This window comes from Pteropus vampyrus, unplaced genomic scaffold, assembly GCF_000151845.1.
Source record: "Pteropus vampyrus isolate Shadow unplaced genomic scaffold, Pvam_2.0 Scaffold4, whole genome shotgun sequence".
Lineage (NCBI taxonomy): Eukaryota > Metazoa > Chordata > Mammalia > Chiroptera > Pteropodidae > Pteropus > Pteropus vampyrus.
The window spans coordinates 3,096,279-3,117,093 of record NW_011888785.1 but is presented as its reverse complement, the minus strand read 5'-3'; the positions used below and the strand labels follow the sequence as shown (position 1 = coordinate 3,117,093).

General features: G+C 33.8%; 1 protein-coding gene across 1 annotated transcript in view; it reads right to left on the bottom strand.

The window, feature by feature from the left end:
* Positions 1-4,889: 4,889 nt before the first annotated feature.
* Positions 4,890-20,815, bottom strand: part of SNX13 (sorting nexin 13) — a 126,290-nt gene continuing 110,364 nt past the window's right edge. The window contains 7 exon segments of the mRNA XM_023532497.1: positions 4,890-8,445; positions 10,721-10,833; positions 12,556-12,624; positions 12,928-13,073; positions 15,481-15,552; positions 16,827-16,988; positions 20,366-20,424. Coding sequence (XP_023388265.1) covers positions 8,198-8,445; positions 10,721-10,833; positions 12,556-12,624; positions 12,928-13,073; positions 15,481-15,552; positions 16,827-16,988; positions 20,366-20,424 — 869 coding nt within the window. The 3' untranslated portion in view covers positions 4,890-8,197.

Genomic DNA, 20,815 nt, shown 5'->3' with positions numbered 1-20,815 from the left:
TTATTAAAACTGTCAGATTTGTCTACGTCTTCACTGTTTAGTAATATTATCTATTTTCTACATTTACATACCTAATAACATATCTGACAAATACAATGCAATAAGAGATGAATTTCAAAAACAATGACATACATTAGCATTCTTCGTGTTCATTGATAAAACATGTATGCCTTTGTTTCTTGTATCCTGGCAGTCAAGGCCATTAATGAACGGCTAACTTCCTAGTCCACCTTCTTCCGCAAGTATTTGAGTTTCCTTTAAGAGTTAGCAAACCTGCCCATTTGACGTTTGTTTGTTTGTTTTTACTTTCTCTTTGAAAATCATTTGGTTCTTTTATTTTGTAAGTCCTACTTAGTCTATCTAGGCAATCAAAATAGGAGCTCCTATGTTATTGCAAATGTTACTATATTTTAATTTCAACTTCCAATTGTTCATTGCTGGCATACAGAAATACAATGTATTCATTTATATTGACCTTCCTGGCCTTGCTAAACTCATTTAAAGATTCTTTGGGAATTTTTGCATAAACAATCATATCTGTTAAGAAAGACAGTTTTAAATCTTCATTTCCAATTGGAGCTCCATTAGATTTAAGAGACTTTATAACCTAATTTACTAATTATCTATGGAGATAAGCAGAGGCATACATATTTATTAACACATTTATAAAATACTTCATAGTCATTAATAAAATAATTTTATCTAACTCTTAAGCAAGCTAGGGAACTCTAGGGGAGTTTAGTGCTGAGTTTCTTCCTATTTCAGTATCTACATGCATGTATTTTGTTTGCTTTTAACACAAAGCTCTTTTTCATATATTCCCTGGTTCATTGAGGTTTTTTTTTTTTTTAAAGAAATAAGAAAATCAGGCTACTCAGCACCCTTCAGCTTGCAGAGGAAGTCATGAAGCTCTCGCCAAGCCAGAAATAACCGTTCCCACTCACTCCACAGTTTCACGCAGCATACGTGCATACTCATTGATATACTGTTATGAAAACCAGGAAAATTCTTAAGTTGCAACACTTATTCTAAAGCCACGAGACTAATTTCGACTTTTTCTCAAATCTTTGTATGCGTTCTCTCCTATTTGGTGGAAAATCGTTTTTTTGTTTTTTGTTTTAATTAGATGTCTCCAGTAATGCATATAATCAGTTTTTACACCTAATTAATTTGCGGAAGTTGAGACAATGAAGTAGTGAATGACAGCCACAAATACAGTATTACAAATAGGCCATTTGTACAAGGCTACTTTTCTTTTACAAGAAAAGGCTTATTTTTTTCTTTATACACACACATAAAGTAGCAGGTTCATTTTTAAAACTTCATCCATGAATCAAAAATAAAGAGCAAAACTCACCAATTTGCCATAGCTGCTTTGAAAGGAGGGAGGTCAGAGACACAGAAGACACAGAGGGAGCCGCTTTCTTTCCAGCAGACACACACACTTTTTTCTTGAATGCTTTTTTTAGTTTGTAGTATATGGTATAAAGACAACACGCATACCACCATTGAGAGGAGAAACACCATTACCCATGTAGGCTGCAACACGAATGCCTTCTTAATTCCACAGGTGAGATCAACTACTGTCCTAACTAAACCTGTGTCTGAAATGCCCGTAGATACTAAGAATCCTCAAGACAGGCAAACAAAAAGACAAATGGCTGCTTGATAGAGAATCAGAAGGTCAAATCACAAAAATCAGCTTCCCAACATTGCCTCCACCAGTGGAGTTATAAAGCAGCTGTGCACTAATCAAAACCACAACCGGATTTGACCAATACCCAGAAAAAGAACCAGAGGGGAAAAAACAGAAGAGTCAGTAGGGGAAAAGCTCTAATTGTTGAACACGGTTCATCCCTGGAGGCAAAATCAGTGCAGAAGGTGATGCACCTGGGAATTCCAGTGGCTCGCCCACCTGTCAAAGGAAAACTCAGAAACAACAGCATTTAGGCAAGGTGTTTACTTGCAAAGAAGACTGCAAGGAAATTTTCAAGCTTTAGAAGGACAGGTTCACAAAATATAAAGAACTGTTACTTGAAAAATATCCCACGACTATCAATATTACTGAATTAACTACATGAGAATAAAACAGCAATTTTCTCATTTAATCATTCATCTGTCATCTTTCAAGAAAAACTGTTTTTATTTATCTCAGGTTAAAAATTCCTTCTCTTCCCCCACCACCCTCAACTATAGGATGCTTACTTAAATAAAGATAAGGTAAGATATTTGGTTTTGCTGCCCCCAGCCTTCCCTCTCTCTTAAGACAGTTAAGCATACCATTTACATTCTCTCTACAAGGCAAGCCACAAATTCGTCAATTTTGCTTATAAAGAAAAGACACAGTTATACAAGAAGTGAAATCTTCTATGCCTACTTTATCTTATTTTTGTGACTGAGAGCACAGGATAGTGGCAATTTTGCTGCCATACATCGTTTGACAATGTCTGGAGACACTTGGTTTGTCACCACTTCGGTTGGGGGTTAGTGCTACTGGCATCATCTAGAAGGCAGAGCCCAAAGATGTTGGTAAACATACTATAATGTACAGGGCAGCTCTCACAACAAAAAATTATGCAGTCCCAAACGTCAACAGCACCGCTGCTGAGAAACTGGCATACTCTAGAGTCAGACCACCTGGGTTGAGATTTCAGCCTGATCACTCACTTACCAGTCGTGAAACTGTATAACTGACTCGACCACTGTACACCTGAATTTTCCCATCTATAAAATGGAGACGATAATAGTACCAACACCTCAAAAAATGTGATTGGTAAGCACTATTACTGTTTACTATTGGAATCTTTATTGGAAACACACGAATCTGTTCCTCCAGTTTTTTAGATTGCAATACACACTCATATTAATATCACTTGATTTTTTCCCCTTTTAAGATCTATATCTAAATTCTCTCTGCTAGTATTTTTGCCTCTAGGTTTGGAGGCTTCTACATAAGGATGAATCTTATTGCCTTTTGCTACAACTCACCACTATTAGCCATTTCCTTAGATCAAGGTACATAGTTGTACAGAAGAGAGTTAACAGCAGGTATGGCTTTGAAAGGTTTGCTTATAAGGCTGGCTCTTGTTCTTAGTTATCTGAGAACTTAGATTTCAGGAATGTTCCTGCAATTCCCCAAACTGAATATAAGCGGCTCACTGTGCCTAAACTGTTTGTACAAAATACATGCTTTATGCAGAACATATGCTTTCCTTGTGGGAGTCTAGAACTTTGGTATGTGCCAGGCAGAGGGTTGCCTCCATGCTCTCTCCCAATAAAAATCATAGGCATTGTCTTGAATGAGCTTTCTTGGTTGGCGATATTTCACAAATGTCACAACTCATTGACATCACCAGGAGACCTTTGGAAATTCATGCCTGGTTTCTCTCAGACTTTGCCCTATGCAGCTTTTCCCTTTGAGTTTGTTCTACATCCGTTTGCTGTTAATAAATGTTAGCTGTATGACCATGGGCTAAATCTGGTGAGCCCTCCTGGTGAATCACCAGGGGGCAGTCTCGGAGATTTCCAAGGCACAGTCCTATTGTTTTGTTCCATTCGTTATGTAAAAGGTCATGTTTCCCAACTTAAAATATCACATTTCATACATTTCTCATACATTGTATACATTGGTAGATAGACATGAGTTGATTAAGTATAATTTTCATTCTATTAATTTTTTTCTTGTGAAGTGCTAGGCTCTCAATAGCTGCTGTACACATGGGTCAATGTCTGGCACAAATTTTAAAAACTAAACTGCACAGTATTACATTTTTCTCTCTTACATTTTCCTAGTTCTCTCTTGATCACATCAGCAAGGTCCTTGGCAAGTATCTCACTTGTCATGAGATGTACTCTATTTCCCCTGAGTTGATAATTCTGATACTCAGGGGCCAAATTCAACTCTAATATTTGCTATATAATCAGCTGGTGATTTTTCATATTCTTTTTTCTTCCAAAAACTGATCTTTCCACTGGAATAAAAGGTTAAAAAAGTTTTTAAAAAATCTTTGTGTCCCAAATCCATTGGTTTTTCTGTCTAAAACTTGTATTCCGTAATTAAAGATTCTTCACTTTTATTTCTCCCTGAGATTTTCAAACCATGTTCCTAGGGAACATTATCCTCAAGCTATTAGTAAGTGTTTATGACAAAAGATTCTATCTGTGGTTAACTAAGTTTGGGAAGTTAGGTAAACAAAGTTAAACAGATTTATTCATTAGAAAACTTTCCAGAACCTTTGATATAATCATTTGAATTGTGAAGAACACTTTAGGATTTTGAATAGCATGCAGATTTGTATAAGTTACATAAAAGTATAAAATTATTCACGCAGGAACATTTTAAAAGGACCAATACTTTATGGTATGCATTTCGAGAAAGACTATGCCAGGCGCTGGCAGGGTAGCAGTAATCACACCTGATGTCTGAGAAATCTGTGGATACAGGTCCCAGGGGCTGCAAATATTATGACCAACCAACCAGACATAGCTACACTGCTGCATACTGAGTCTACTGCTTTAAAAACTGACAAGTCAAAAATTATATTAGTCAGACTATGAATTAAAAATGAGATAAAATAAAAACTGTTAATGGATTATTATAGATCTCTCTCTATGGGAAAATTACTTTGTAATTTTGAATGACAGGGAAGTATGAAGTTTCTTGAACATTGTGGTAGTAAATTCCTTTCCCCATAAAAGAAAAAACTAAATTCAGCTTAGATGTAAGTCAGTAATCGCTCAATAGCTCATCTATCAACCTGGAATTTGCATTGCTTGATTTCTAAAATGAAAGGAAAAGAAAAATACACAAGAGATACTAAAAATAAGACCACTGAGCAAGCATTTTTTAAGTGATAAAAAACACATCTCTACTAAATAAAGTCAACAGGAAGGTTTGTTAATACTTTATTAGTATTTTCTAATGGACAGAACATAACACAAACCAAATAAAATTTTTACTCTTCTTTTTAGTTCAATAAAAATAACTGACATTCTGATTGTTGTTTCTTCTTTGTTAAAGAAGGAAAGTATTGACATAATAATTAGGCACACAGCTGACACTTACTGTACAATGATATGCACAAGTTACCTTTTAACAGTTATAATCCTAAAATGTGCTCTTTATATTTTTCCCTTGTAATACAGGAGTCATGCTCCTATAGCAAAATTTACTAACAACAAAAGAACTTTATAAGGAGTAACAAAAAGACTTTTAAAACAAGTCCTTAAATAAAAGGATGCAGCAACAACGGAATGTAAGTTGTTGGGTTAAGAAGACAGTTTAAACTGGATCTGAAAACATTAAAAATTCATTTATTTTACAATTACTCAAATACACATGCATTAAATGAAAATATTGCACAAAAATTAAAATTTTAGATTGTGAAATTTATATTGTTCTTAATTTTTAAAAAATTGGTACACTTTCTGGTAGCACTTAACTGTTTGATTTTTTCCAAACACCAGCAGCGCAAACTTAAAATGAGCAAACTGAAATATCCAAGAAAGTTGTTTTTGTTTTTTAAAAAAATTAAGGCTAACCAAGTGCATCCATTGGTCAATGGCACAATTGTTTCCAGCAACTATTCCAAACACCCTAATAATAGGAAACATCCATCTAAGCACTATATTTAAATCATACAATCAATTTTTTAGGTGAACGAACTATTACAAGTTAGTAGTGATGGTTTCTAAATAGTTTGTTACCTGAAAAATCAGAAAACCCAAAGAATAATTAATTTTGATGGTTCCTGCCCAAAGGCACCACTGACTTAAAAAAAACACATTCAAAAATCAAATATCAGAAGTCATAAAGCCTCTTCATGTATATTCATATATGCAATAAATGTATTAAATGTAATAATTTTATTAAATATAGTACACTGTACTTATGGGTTATATATTTTACACACAGCTTGACCAAGTCATTCAAAAAGTATCTCTAATTTTGGCATAACCACGGCTCTCTCTGATGTAAAACACAGATGTGCATAGATGCACAAACATTTACATAGACTACCATTTGACATTTCTGCTTTTGAAATATAAACTCTTTTAAACAAAAATTATTTTAAAAACCCATTTACTCAAATATTTTTTGGTATGATGCAGTTATCTTGCAGGGCTGCTATGAAATTTGCAATTTTGCATGACATTTCTTTCCCTGATGGCCAGCATTCCTCACGTTATCTAAAAATGTTTCTTCACATGTACACGCTAGACTCTTACATGAATTCTTCTGTTTACTCTTAGATTTATTTATGTCAAAAATATACTCGAAACGGGCAGGGGCATAATTGAAAATCATTGCACTTATGGCCATGCTGATGCTTTTTACAGACAAGTTTCACATAGCCTCACATTTAAAGCCTGGGGCATGGGGCCTGGGGCATGGGGATGGGCCAGGGCAGGGAGACACACTGAGAAGAAATATTATTTCTTCCACCAGAGTTAATAAGGACCTTTTCTCATTTGCAAGTTGCAATGAAAGAGATTTCATTTATGTAATTCTGAAGACATGCAACACACGCTGAATATATGCATACTACAAGTATGCACAACAGCATTATTAATAAATATGATTATTATTATAAAGCTTTAAAGGAAGGCTTTATTCTGTTATTAGGCTTCACTCTGTATGTAGGATCTCAGTGAATACAAGATAGTAATATCTTGTTCCAATCTTAAAGCCTCCAAATAACTGGATACCAATACTTTGTCCCTTTACCTTAAGCATCCAGCCGTTCTTTTAATACCAGGATCTTGGCTCAGTGGTCTGATAAGTAGCTTAACTATTTTAAGGTTTTAGTGTTAAATATTTTTAAAACAAAAAAATGTTGACACACCCAAACCCTCAGTCAGTGGAAGTATTTACAACTATGCAGAAATCCTGCATACAAGGGATATAAAGACTTCCAAGATGGACATACATGGAAAATGAGAAAACTATAAGAGATGCAGAGGCTCCAAAACTGGAAAAGGTATTTTGTTGTTGTTAATATAAAATTATCTTAGGGACCTAAAGGTATACACTGAGGGGTTTTGCCAACTTGCTTTATTTAGTAGAATTTTACATTATGCAAAATATAAATAAAAGCATATTTTAAAAAATATTATAGTTCTGTTTTCATTATTTTCATGTATGTACACTACTATAGAATTAGGAATTTGTATGTTTACATATGACTAATAAACTCATTTAATCCTTTGATTTGCTATTTTTGCAATCACCTAAGGTATGTCTAGATCACACAATTTAAAATTATCATCTGGTAACTTTCAATAGAGTACTGGTTTTTTTTTTTAATTTACATATTTTTAGGACAGAATTTATTTGGCAGTTCTTTCAACAAATTATATCCCCTACTGTATAAACAGTAATTTCTTAAAGGTAAAGAAAACTGTAATAATTTTGAAACTTATATGAGAGCCACCATACGCTTCTTTTTGCATTCAGAATGCCAAAAGAAAACTTATGATTAAGTATCATAAGAGCAAAATAGAGTCCTTAAAGCACATATGAATCGATTAAAATTTGTTTTATACCAATGAATAACAAATCCAATCAAACTGTTTCTGATTGGTTTTATTATATACTAGGTTTCACTTTATATCACGAAACTGTAATTTGGGTATAAGGTTACTTCATACGTTAAGGGTATTCTGTCACTTTCCCCAGATCCAAAACAGATGTTCCAAAGATCATTCGCCTGGCTAACCCACACTATATCAAAATTCCAACACAGACCTATAAAATTATTATGCAAAACAATCCCTCCAAATCGTACATTGCACAATCTCCCACTGTTAAACAAATTAGCCAATTTTTCTGTGAACAATTGTTTTGTGCTTTCCTTAGCTCTCATACATACATACACTCTGGCACTTTGTCTTTGCTGGAGAATGCTGATTAGTTTGAAACTAAAGAGACCAGCATCATTCTTGCTTGAGATGGGGGCAGCATCCTCTCAATGTTGCAAAAATACGCACCAAATCATTTAAGACACAGCAACTCTCTTGGTAGTGGCTGATTACAGACGAGGATGAGAAGAATCACAGTCTTATGGATGTATTAATAATCTATTTTGAGACGCTAAAAGACTGGTGCAGACACAACAGTATATGAGTTAAGCCCCAGAAGATGTGTCCATACCATTAGTTCTGGACAAAATGAACAACAGCTTCATAGATTGGAGTGTCACCTTTTCTGTAAAGAAGGCGCTTGAGTTGTTTGAAGTTTCTGTTTATATTTCTGCATCTGCTTTGATCGTGAATGCAGTTTGTTGAAAAGTTCACGGAATTTATACTGTGGAAATAAGGTTTCCAAAAAGCCTTCCAAGAAGACATAAACCATCCTTCTATTTAACTGGTTGTGCTGAAACATTTCAAAAACACGAAGAATACCTTTCCGTGTTGTCTCAGCCCCAATAATGTGCTTCAGTTCATCTAAATGAAGGCGGGAAAATAAACACAATTTGTTACTTGAATAAAGGAAACTCAAGGCCTAAATTATGCTCTAAGTTAAACAGGGTAGAGTACACAGCAGAGTAACGATATTCAGTTAACGTGTTTCGGCTATGTACCATAACTGAGGCTTAACGTTTATAGGTGTGCATGCATCCATCCACTTACACGACAGGGACTGGGAGAACACAGCACAGGAGAAAGGAGGATCCAGACTCAGAAAATCTTAATTAGAATTACCACCCTGCCCCTTAATACCTGTACGTCACCCACCCTGAGGAGTCTGTTTTCTCATCTGTAAAATGGGAATGTATAACAAATACTTTGTCCCTTTATCTTAAGCAGCCTTGATTCTAAGACATTCTTTTAATACCAGGACTCGCTCAGTGGCCTGATAAGTACCTTCATTATTTTAAGGTTTTAATGTTATCATTATAACTGTAAAGATTTATAAGGCTTTAATGAGATAATGTGAAAAGTGATCTGTAAACTCTAAAACACCAAGTATTCTTACTACGTGTAATGTACAATGAGAAATATGCTCTAAGGAAACTATGTTGAAAGTTGATCTATGATCTCAAAAAACTTGCAACACAGTAAAAGTGCCATTAAAATACTAAAAGTATAAAGGTGTTGGGTGGGGAGGGCAGGGTGATGGCTGGAATTCTACATGAGAATACCAGAGGAGAGAAGCTTCCCTTCAGGCAGTGACAACTGAAGTAGACTTGCTACCAGGGCAGTGTTTTCACAGATACAAACAGATGCAGGATTAGCTTGGTGGAGAGAACATCAATGAGCAAAGGAGCACTAAGAGGGAAAACAAGGCAGCTTCAGGAAATGGGGGTAGTATTTTAGGACTCCTGTAAGAGAAAGTGGAGAAAAAAATGGAAAACTAACAGTGCTGTGACTGTCAGGGTGAGCAAGTTTGGAGTTTACTCCTAGGCACATGGAGCCATTACAGATATTTGAGTATGAGAACATGTATGATTATTCTTAGTTATTCATAATCAGGGCCCCAAAGGTAGTAGTTATTCATAATCAGGGCCCCAAAGGTAGTAAAAACTTGCAACTTCCAAAAGGTATGTTTCTAACTAGGGTACAAAAAATTGGAGCAAATAGTTTATGAATTCACTAAAAAATAAGAGTGGGATTATGTATATATAAAAATATAATACTTTTATATCAACTTTCACTGTGTTCCATGTCTTCACACGTCACCTTCTCAGGGAAGCCTTCCCTAGTCACCTTATCTACAATCGCAACTCACTCGACACCTCCCATTTCCTGCACTATTCATCTCCTCCGCACTTACCACTGTCTACCATAGTGCACTTTATTAACTGAGTCCACTTTCTGTGTTCCTCTATTAGGAGGTTAGCTCCAAGAAGGCAAGGATCAGTGCAAAGGATAGTGTCTGGCATTATATGCTCTCAATAAATACTTACTGAAAAAATGCATTAAGGTTTCTTCCAGCTGTATAATTGAGTGAATCTATCACACGATCTGGTTTATTCTAATTCTTTATTAAATAATATTCTGTTGTTACTTTTTTAAAATGTTACTTCCATAATTTGCTTTTTATCTCTAAATGCAACAGCATAGTCTACAGGGCAGAATTAACAGCCATGTGACAAATTTCTAATTTAACTGACAGAAGAGAAACTTGATTATTAAAATCCATGATAAAAATATAGTTTTAAATTATAAAAAAAATAGGAAAATAGGTATTATATGATATTAAAGAAGTTAGCAAATATTTTTCCATTCTCTATATCCACCATTCAAATGTGGAGCGAAGATATCTAGGTACTTTCAAAGACATTCATAACCAAAGAAGGGTCAACCACCCAGCCGACACATTTTATTTATCGTCAACTTTATTCTCAAAATGGTTTCAAGGCAACAAAGACAAGTGGTTAAAAGCACCATTTTTTTCCAAGTGGCTGAAAGCAGTGGCTTTCAAGTCATTCAGAGTTGAGTCGGAATCCCGACACTCTCTTACTAGCTATCAACCTTGGGTGGCTTACTGAAATTCTTTGAGCTTCTCTTTCCTCACATATAAAGCTGTGGCATTAATAGTGCCTAGCTTCATAATATTGTTATGATGCTTAGGGAAGAAAAAATGAGAAATGCCTAGAACAGTGTCTAATGTATGGTAAACAATCAAATGGTAGTTATAATTAAACTAGCATGCCCAATGTCAAAAATTTAGAAGAACTACAAATTCATGAAATTTTTAGCGAACAGGTTCACTTACCCGGCATAATTGAAAGTAATTTAGTTTTTCCTGCAATTCTTGTTCTCATTCGAATAGCTTTATCTCTGCATGGAACAGTTTCTGCTAAAATGCCATTTGGCCAAAAGGCATCTCTATTTAAAAAGATTAAATAAATTTTGTAATCATTTTCATTTTCTAATGATAAAAGTTGGTAAAATTGTAATTTTCTATGAAAACACAAACATAAACAGAGAGAGGAAACATTTCTGAAATTTATACAGGTATGACATTCAATAAATAGTAATGAAGTATGAAGTTCAATTTTAGGCATAAACGGATATACACAAGAAATATAACAGATGTATTCTGCCCTGAAATAACATAAACATTAACAAATGATAAAGGAAGCAAAATGAAATATATAGATGGCTACATGACAGCCATTTAAACTCAAAGTCAGCCTCTCTCATCTCACTGAGATGGAACATCTCACCTAAACACAACCCACGATATCCTGAATTTGGATACCTTAGTGATATCCCTTAGTTCCCTTATAACTAAGCCAATATAGAGCAAATTCTGCATCCACGCCTTCTAGCTGGATTGATGACAACGTTCCTTTTACATATATAACCCATTCTCCGTCACTTTCACAGCATCCCTGTTCCTTAGTTCTCAGGCCAAAGGCAGGAATTAAGCGTAATACCTAATCTTCCATGTGGGAATTTGGTCTGAGGGAGAGACTCCCCAGAACAGTTGTTTTTAACTCTGCATATCAGAAACACCTGGGAGCTTTAAAAAATATTACTGTCCAGGCCTTCTAACGGATTAATTAAGTCAGACTCCCTGGAGATTGGGCCCAGGCATCAGTACTTTTTAAAGCTCTGCAAGTGATTCCAATGTGCCATCAAGGCAGAGAATCACTGCTGCAGAGGAACAGCATTTACCTGCCCTGAAACTGAACCGATGCGCCAGGGCAGGTGGTTCAGCTCTTGGCAACAGTATGGTATAGTGAGGAAGAACTTAGCTTCAAAGTAGAGAAACCGGCTGCTTACTCTCAGTACATGAACCTTTGCGCAAGCTGCTTAATTTTCTAATCCTCGATTTTCTCATAACAAAATGAAGACAAAAATCTCTATCTTGTGAAACATGATAAAATCAGAAAGTGTACATACAGTAGTTGGCACAGCACCAAGCAAATAGTGTTCAATACAGATAGCTCCCTTCTTGTTTCTGTTACTTCAAAACACACAATGCCATGAATATTTATGCCTTGCTTATCTTTCACTTCTAGAAAAGAGGCTTATTTCTCTGCTATGTTGTGCTTTCCCTAAAAGGACTGCGTCGCGCAGTCCCCAGTGACTGGCAAGGTGTTAATAAGCACAGAAGAGGGTCTCAGAATATTTTTATAGAATGAACATATGACTTGGAGTATCGCTGCCTTTTCAGAGGTTTAAATAGTTAAAAAATTAGACTATGGCCAGAGACACACATATTTACAATTTTTTTTCATTTAAAATTAAGGTTAGCAAATACAACTGGGAAAAATTAGTCCTCAACACTAAGTATTCGATTAGATCGACCATGCCTTATCTACACTAATATTTTAATTATTTTAAAGTCACATCACTGTAATAAAATGTAGCTTAACATCTTAAAGAATTTTCTTCTACACTTTTTTTCTGTTCTGGTTTTAGAGAAAACAAAGATCAATAGGTCCATGGGACAAAAGTTTATTATAATTCAAGTCTTTTTGCTCATCAGTGATGACTAAAACCAACTTTACAGCCAGGAAGAAAAGGAATCAAAGTTAATCAGTGATAACAATGCTAAACTCTGTACTACCAGAAAGAAGTGACTGTCTTAAAATATACCTGAAACGTTTCACTAAGTCAGCTACTTGCTCAGGGGAGGTCATCCAATCAACATGGTCAACTATTTTTCTGAAAGTAAAGAAATTTAAATGAGTAAGGTCAAAATTTTATAAGGTGAATAAAATAAAGAAACACTACTTTCATGTAGTAAATAACTTAATTTGTATGTAAATTATCTCTAAGAGCAACAGACTGCTTTAATAATCTTCTTAAAAGGCCCAGAGAAGGAAATTCTCCCATAAAGGCTGAGCAATCTACTTCCAGAAGTAAAAGTTTAAAAGCTAAGTTTAAAAACTAAGTTTAAAAGTTTAAAAGCTTAGTTTAAAAACTAAGACCAGCTCTAAGGGGTGGGGAGAATAAAAAATGTGGTACCTATTGATAGTATCACCATATGTGGCTCTAATAAGCTGCTGGAGTAGGTTTTTGATATTTCTTCGCAACCACTGATTTCTCTCTTTTAGGTCGAATACTTCATCCATGAGAAGCAACATTACCCTAAGTGGAATATTGTCATCCACCTGACAAAATATGGGAAGAAATAAGCATATGTTTGAGTTACCTATTACAAACGGATACTTTTGCTGCTTTACAAAATAATTGCTATCATTTCACAGGTCAGAGAACAAGTTATAACTTTCATAACCTGACATTTCATTCTAATTTAGAGAAGATATTTTTAACAGTCATTTTGACAGAATACATAATTTCACAACCCTATGATGAGTAAATTCCATGGATATAACAAAAAATTTTCCTCAAAGTGGATTCATGACAATCTTAGGGGAAAATGATTTGGCTCTTTGGGTAGAGCCTGTTATAGTTTGTCAAGAAAAATGCTAGTCCCTTTGCCTATTTCCTGGGGCATCGTATTCAAAAGAACAAAACATTCTCAACATTTCTCCTTATTTAATACAATGAAAATATCTATATAAAATAATGTGTTTTGCTTCGTTAGTGAGTTGTATGTATTTAGGTATTTTCAGGAAAGACAACTGAATAAAATCTAGTACATGGCTAAGTTAACATTACAAAAGACATATTTCAATAGACCACTAGAATTTTCTTTTAGCTTTTAACAAGTAAAAATTTGAACACTTTTTTTATGAGAATATTCAATTAACGATGTAAAAAAATAAAGGAAGACAATTAGAATGCTTTGATGTGAAAAAACATATATAAAGCCAAAAACATGTGCAGATCTACAACTGCAACAAAACTGCACATAATTGCCAATAAGTTTATAATTCTTTCATCACTAAGATACTCTTTCCAATTATTTCTTCATCAATGTTGTAATTTAAATACAGAGAAAATAGCATGACTTATACATTTTTCATTGTCATGTTGTAAACATTTTCTTAGCCCATCTTCCATTTCATATACTGAGAGATCATAGCTTAACCAAGGAACAGGAGACGGGGACACAGTGGGGAAGCGGGGATGAGAGACACATTTCATTAATGAGGCAAAATAAATCCTGTTTTGGTCTCTGATCAAGTATATTCATGAGTTTGGTGCCACAGGACAATTCTAATAAAGTTAAATTGTAAATATCTTTAACAAAAGGTATGATGTTATGGATATTACAGCAGCACGACTCATAATAAAACATTCTGAAATAGTCTTGAAAAACAAAAATATTATCTTTTTAAAAGACAGTTTTATTATAAAGAAATTCAATGAGAAACCAAGGGAGATCATTATAACTTTAAAATGAATCTGCCTAATAGACCAAAATACAGAGTCCATACCCAAACATATATAATAATCTGATTTGTGACAAAGGAGAAACACGGTACACTGAGGAAAAGAGGGCTTTCTCAGTAAATGGTACTTGGGTAAACTGGACCCCTACCTCACTCCATACACAAAAATCAATCTTCGATGAATGGCAAATCTAAATTTTAGCATGGTAAAACAAAGAAAATTTTAAAAGAAAATCACAATATCTTTATGACCTTGCAAAAGGCACAGATTGTATGTAGAGTGAACAAAAGCATACAAAGAAGATATCTGCAATACATAAATACTTACACCTGACAAAGAACCAATATTCAGATAATATAAAGCATTCTTACTAATCAAAAGACAAAAGACAGCCAAGCCAACAGAAAAATGGGGGAAAGCACTAAACACAGAAGACAAGACACTGAAGTGGCCAATGAACATACGAAAAGGGGTTCAACATTTCAACGGTCATCAGAGAAATGAAAATCCACAGGAGATATAACAACCAGAATGGCCCGAAGTTAAAAAGATACAACACTGGCAGGCTGCAGAACACTGGAATTCTCATGCATTGCTGATGGCAGAGTAAGTGGAACAAACACTTTGAAAACTATGTGATAACACCTATAAAAGCTAAACTTTTGCAAACCCTCCAACAAAGCAATTCCATTCTTCCATGTAGACCCAAGAGAAACATGTACTTATTTTTTAAATAAAAAGACATGTACCAGAATGCTCATAGAAGTACTCTTCATAACACAACAAATAAATTGTACTATATTTACAAAATGGAATACTGTAAGGCCACAAGAATGAAACTATCACCACACAAAACACATGGACGACTATCACAATGTTGAGCAAAAAAGCCAGACTTGAAGGAGTACGTACCTTATAGTTTCATTTATATAAAGTATAAAAGCAGGGTAGAAGTCAGGATAGTGATTATCCTTGGTGGGGGAGAGGATAGTGACAGGAAGAGAGCATTAGGGGCTTTCTGGGGATACGGACAACAATCTGTTTCTTGTTTACAGGGCTGATTATATGGGCATGTTCAGTTTGTAAGAATTCAACAAACTTAACACTATATATGCACATTAACGATATACATAATTATATTTCATTAAAGAGTTAAAAAGATCTGCCAAGTATGATCTGAATGACAACTGAATATTACCCAAAATAAAATTAACTCACAGTATCATCAAGTTGAGCTGAGACTCGACAATGCTCAGGATCTGAATCAGTCTTTGGAATTAAAGGAGGCATCTACCATTAAAAAAAAAAGAAAGAAAGAAAAAAAAGAACAAAGTAAACACACTGGAGCACAGTGAAAGAACACAGTATGACAATAAACCAAAATTAGGATCAAACATAATAAACAGCATTTGACTTGATTTTTAGGACAATATATAAACAAAATTCTTAAATATTAAAAAGCAGTAATGATCTAAAATTAGAAACCATATATAAAAGGGTGATTATTTCATTATCAAAAGATTTTTTCCCCCTTTAAAAAAAGATTAACTTTTGAGTTGAAAAGGAGATTACTCCCATATTTAAAGAAAAGTCAAATGATTTAAAAGCCAAAAGTTAACAGCAAGGCCAGGGCTTTCTTTTGCCACGAAGAGCTTGATAGTATGTTAACAGGCCGAAGGAACTAATTAACCGACTGTTAAGTGTGGGGGAAAAGGACAGAAAGACCAGTCAGGATTAGCTCGTCATCTGTCAGCACAGGAAGAACTGTCCAGATCACCTATTATAACCCCTTCATGTTACAGGAGAGGAAAAAAGAAGCCTGGAAAAGTTCAGTGACATCTGCATGAAGTCATACAGGTAACTATTGGCAGAAGAAGCACTGGAAAATCCTCATTTCAGTGTTAAGTGTACTTTTCCCATGATTAGAAATAAAATTGAACCATCAGAGATAGTAAGAGAATTGATAGAAAAGTAAAATTAACACACATTACTTAAGGAGTTGTCTCTTACAGTACAGAAATTCTGTATTTTTATACATTTCCTCTTCATTCAAACTAATGAAACAAATAGAAAAAATTCTAATAGCTATATGTTTTATAGTCTTGATAATAACTTTAAACAACTAGGTCAAAATTATAAAAAGTACAAATTTAGGAAGCAACGAACTTTGCCCTCTACCTGTATTTGCTAACATAATAAAAAAGACTCCTAGGAAACTCTTCTATGCCACTCACAAGTATATATACACTCGCAAGTATGGCCACAGAGACATAATGGTGAAAGACTTCTCACTCTGACCATGTGAATCAGAAGAAATTAGACTTTATGTTTCCTGGTAAATACTAGTATAACTAATTTTCACAACAGCATTTATTTACTTTGCTGTAAAACTTCATAGCATTAGAGGATAAAAATGACATAATGGAATAAAACAGTATAAAGAATGTTCATTTTACAAATTTTAAATGTTTTAAATGGTTTTTGGACTACTGGAAGAAAATAAGGTAAATCTTAGTTGACTTAAAAATAGTTTGCTTTAGACATTACTGAAGACATCTTCTTACCTTGAAAAATGATTGTTTTATGTCTTGACCTAATCTTTCTGACATTTTGCCCATGTTGTCTGACATTTTAGTCATTCCCTCTGCCAAGCTATCAGGAAGGGATTTAACTGCATTTGAAACATTCCTCATAGAATTTCGAAGTGGATTTACAAAAGTGTCCATCTAAAAGGGAGAAGATATTAAACCATGACTTTATTATATCAGATTTGTTATTTACCTGAGAAGCCTGGGAAAATACAGAGTGTAACACATGAAAGATGCAATAGCTCACTGCTTTTTAAAAGTATGTAACTGTTGTCTCCAATGTGCCTTAAAAATGTATTTTCACATGCAAATACATGATTAAAAAATGTGAGTAATAAGTTTATTGCTAGAAAATGAATATTAGCTTTGGCTGCCTTATTTTTAAAAATCTGTTTTCCAAAACAGAAATTGATGCAAGTGGAATTAGTCACAATATACTTCTGCCACAATTCAAGGCAATGAATAGGTACTGTAAGGAGATACTAAAAACAAACAAACAAACAGATAAACAGAAACCTCAAATAACTACCAAGTAACTATTTTAAATTAATTTTTTTAAAGATTTTTTAGGATTATTTTTACTTGCTCAGTTAGAATCCATGGAGCGAATTTGGAATCCATTATGAAGAAAAAAAAGAGAAGTTGCAAATCAGACGTATAAACCATATTTTAATAAGGGAGAATGGAAAAACTATAAAAGAAAATATGACCAGAGATGCAAAAAGGAATAATATCCAGAGAGTTCGGATGGATTAAAATAGACATCTGATTATACAAATGTCAGATAATTTCAATTAAGAAAGAGAGAGACATTTAAAGAAACCAAAGTAGCTGAATATGGAATTCTGTGAGATAACAAACACAAATAAACAAAAAAAGAAAAATACAAAAAGGGACACAAAACCAGTCATACCAAACTATAAGGATATTTTTCAAAAAGTGTTGAGTCTCATAAAAACTACCACAGAAACAAATTATGCTTCAAGAAAAAAGAAAAAAAAAACAGTTAAAAAACTGAACCCCATTATTTAAGGAACATAGCAAAATGTTAATAGATGACATCAAGAAGACAAAACTCCTTCACTCTAATTTGCTTTCATAGTTTCTGTCAAGAAAAACTTTCTAAAAAGGTAAAATAAGTACAGTAACAACAACAAAAAGAACTGAATTTCGAAATAACCGTAAAAGGGTTGAGAGTTTTAATTATTTCCTGGCTTAGGCTGAGCCAATAGTGCTACAGATACATTTGACAGAATATGCAACATATGTGGGAACACTGTCACAGTATGAACCAAAGGACAGAAATGAGGATGAAGAAGCGTTTGAAAAACACTACCACTAGTGAAGAGAGATAAAGAAATAAGGACAAAAAGATGAAGTTAACTCTTGTGTGTTTATGCACGTGTGTGTGTGAAATTACATATGTATGTGTTTGCGTATGTGTGTGTAATTCTAATTCTATATATAGTTAATTTTTGGTTAACCAGAACAGTGTTCAAATCAATCAGAATATTATTTCCAACACAGACATTTTTGCCAAGTGCTTTTTAAAAAAACTGTAATAACATTATAAATGAACTAAGTCATGAGAACACAAGCAGATTTCTTGAGAGAGATAAACATGAGAATACCACATTTAATATGCACAGCTTGAGGGAAAACTGCCACCTCTCTATAAATTATAAAGTTCACAGAAGAGGAAGAATTTCAGCATAGAAGGCATGAATTTCACTTTAATCCACAATCTACATTAAAAACTATTGGAATATCCTCAGAAATATTTTAGAATTTTATATATCTTACTCTTCACAGTAGAAATGTGGGTTCAGCTAATATAACCTTTAGAGCTGGTTAAATGAATACTTCACATGCTAGCAAGGTTATGTGGCTAAACTAACACTGATATTCTTTTAAGATAAGAGAACTTAAATCTATATCATGAATTAGATATTTAAAATAGTTGCCTGTGCCCCATTCCAGACCTACAGAATTGATTTGCTTTTCTTTTCCCTTTTCCTTTATTTTCCTCCTTTCCCCAACTTCTGAGGGTAAAGCTCACGCATCCGTCTTGAAATGGGGGCTGGAGGAGCCAAGGAGGATGGAAAAACCTCCATAGGAGATTCTGATGCCTAACACTAAAGGATAATTTTAGAAGTATAAAAGCAGAGTCCGTCACCATATGATAACTTTTCTAAAAACAGGATTTGTCTTAAAACAGATGTTTAAAACAAAAAAAGAAAAAATGTGCAAATCACTAAGCAAAGGAGTGACTTATGAACTGCTGGCCCAAGTACACACTTAGCTTGACTTACAAAGATGTTATCTATTCATTCACTTACCACCTTAGTTATTTGTATGGGTAACAACACAAACAAAGGGATTTTAACAAATGTAGGTCCCTAACTATAGCTTAAAACGCCTTCACACCATGACATAAAATTTGACAGATCCTGAGTGCAAAAGGGGAAGACTGCTTGTTAATTACTTTTTCTAGGAATTGGCCCATAGATTTAACAAAGCTAGACAAATTGTGTAATATAAAGTATTATTTCTCAGGCTTTCAATAGCCACTTATAAAATGTTTACAGATGATTTTCTCTAATAGCTATTTAATTTCCAGTGAAATATAATTAAGAAATACAATTAAATTATAATTTAGCCAAAAAGAAAACTCTAATTTTTGATATGCATATAAATTATTCTGATACTCTAAAAGATGTCAAGATGACCCTGGTAATTACCAAGATGATTTATGAAAAATATATGTTATTGTGGATTTCCAGAAATAATTCAGAAGGCTCTTTAGACTCCAGCAGTAATTTTTTTGAAAAGTGATATATAACTGTTTATTTAGATATATATATATATACACACACATATATATATAATCTACTGTTGGTTAGTAAAAAGATATTCTGTACATTTAATATAATGCTTCTTTTATCTCAAAAAGCTATATCAATTTACCAGTTTATCTTAAATTGATACAATCTTGAGAGAAAATAAGGTAAACATAAAAAAATGAAATACTGGAATGCATCTCTTTTGACAATAAAACCATTTAGTGTTGAAATTTAAACTCTATCCCTTCAATCATGAAATACAAAGACCACTACATTTTTTTACCTACCATACGGCATATAACCTAGAACTTGTTATTAAAACATTTCACTTAAAATGTTAACATCCACTTGGATGTTAAAACCTAACATTCAAGAGAAATCGCATAAAATTCTTATGCGTAGAGTTGTTAATTCTTATTTATTTTGTGCCAATTCCTTAATTTTTTTAAGTTAATTTTTTTTTAGGGGGAGAGAATAGGCAAGGGAGTCTTTAATTTTCATTTTGAAATAACTTCAGGCTTTTAAAAAGTTGCAAAAATAATACAGATTGTTTCTACATACCCTCCACCCAGCTTCCCCAACTTCTATTACTGCTCCTGCTACTACTGCTGCTTCCACTACTAAGACTCAACAGTTATTCAGAAGTTGGTTATCTGCCAGACACTGTAATACAGAGATTATCTCATGTGATTCACATAATGCTCTAAAATGAGGATTAACAACTTCATTTCCTGATAAAATTAAAGAACCAAAAAGGTTAAATGACATGTTGCAGGTCACAGCAAATGGCAGAGCAGGGTTCTGAATCACAGATTACCTGATCCCAAAATTTGTGTTCATACCCACTAAGATATCTTACCCGACTTGGGCACTTATTGTCTTAACCCAGTATGTTATTCCAAGTAAAGGTCTTGTATAGAAAAATTAATTTTAAATAATAAAGATTTCACTTAAGAGGCATAAGAACAAAACCTATTTAATACTTTTCCTATCCTCACTCCCAATGTAAGAGACATTTCCTCCTAGTAAGAAACAGTTCCTTCTGAAGCTAATGAAAAGCTTGTGACCTGTCATATGCAAACCTTCCATAATGCATCATTTCAAAGGTGTTTTTTTTTTTTT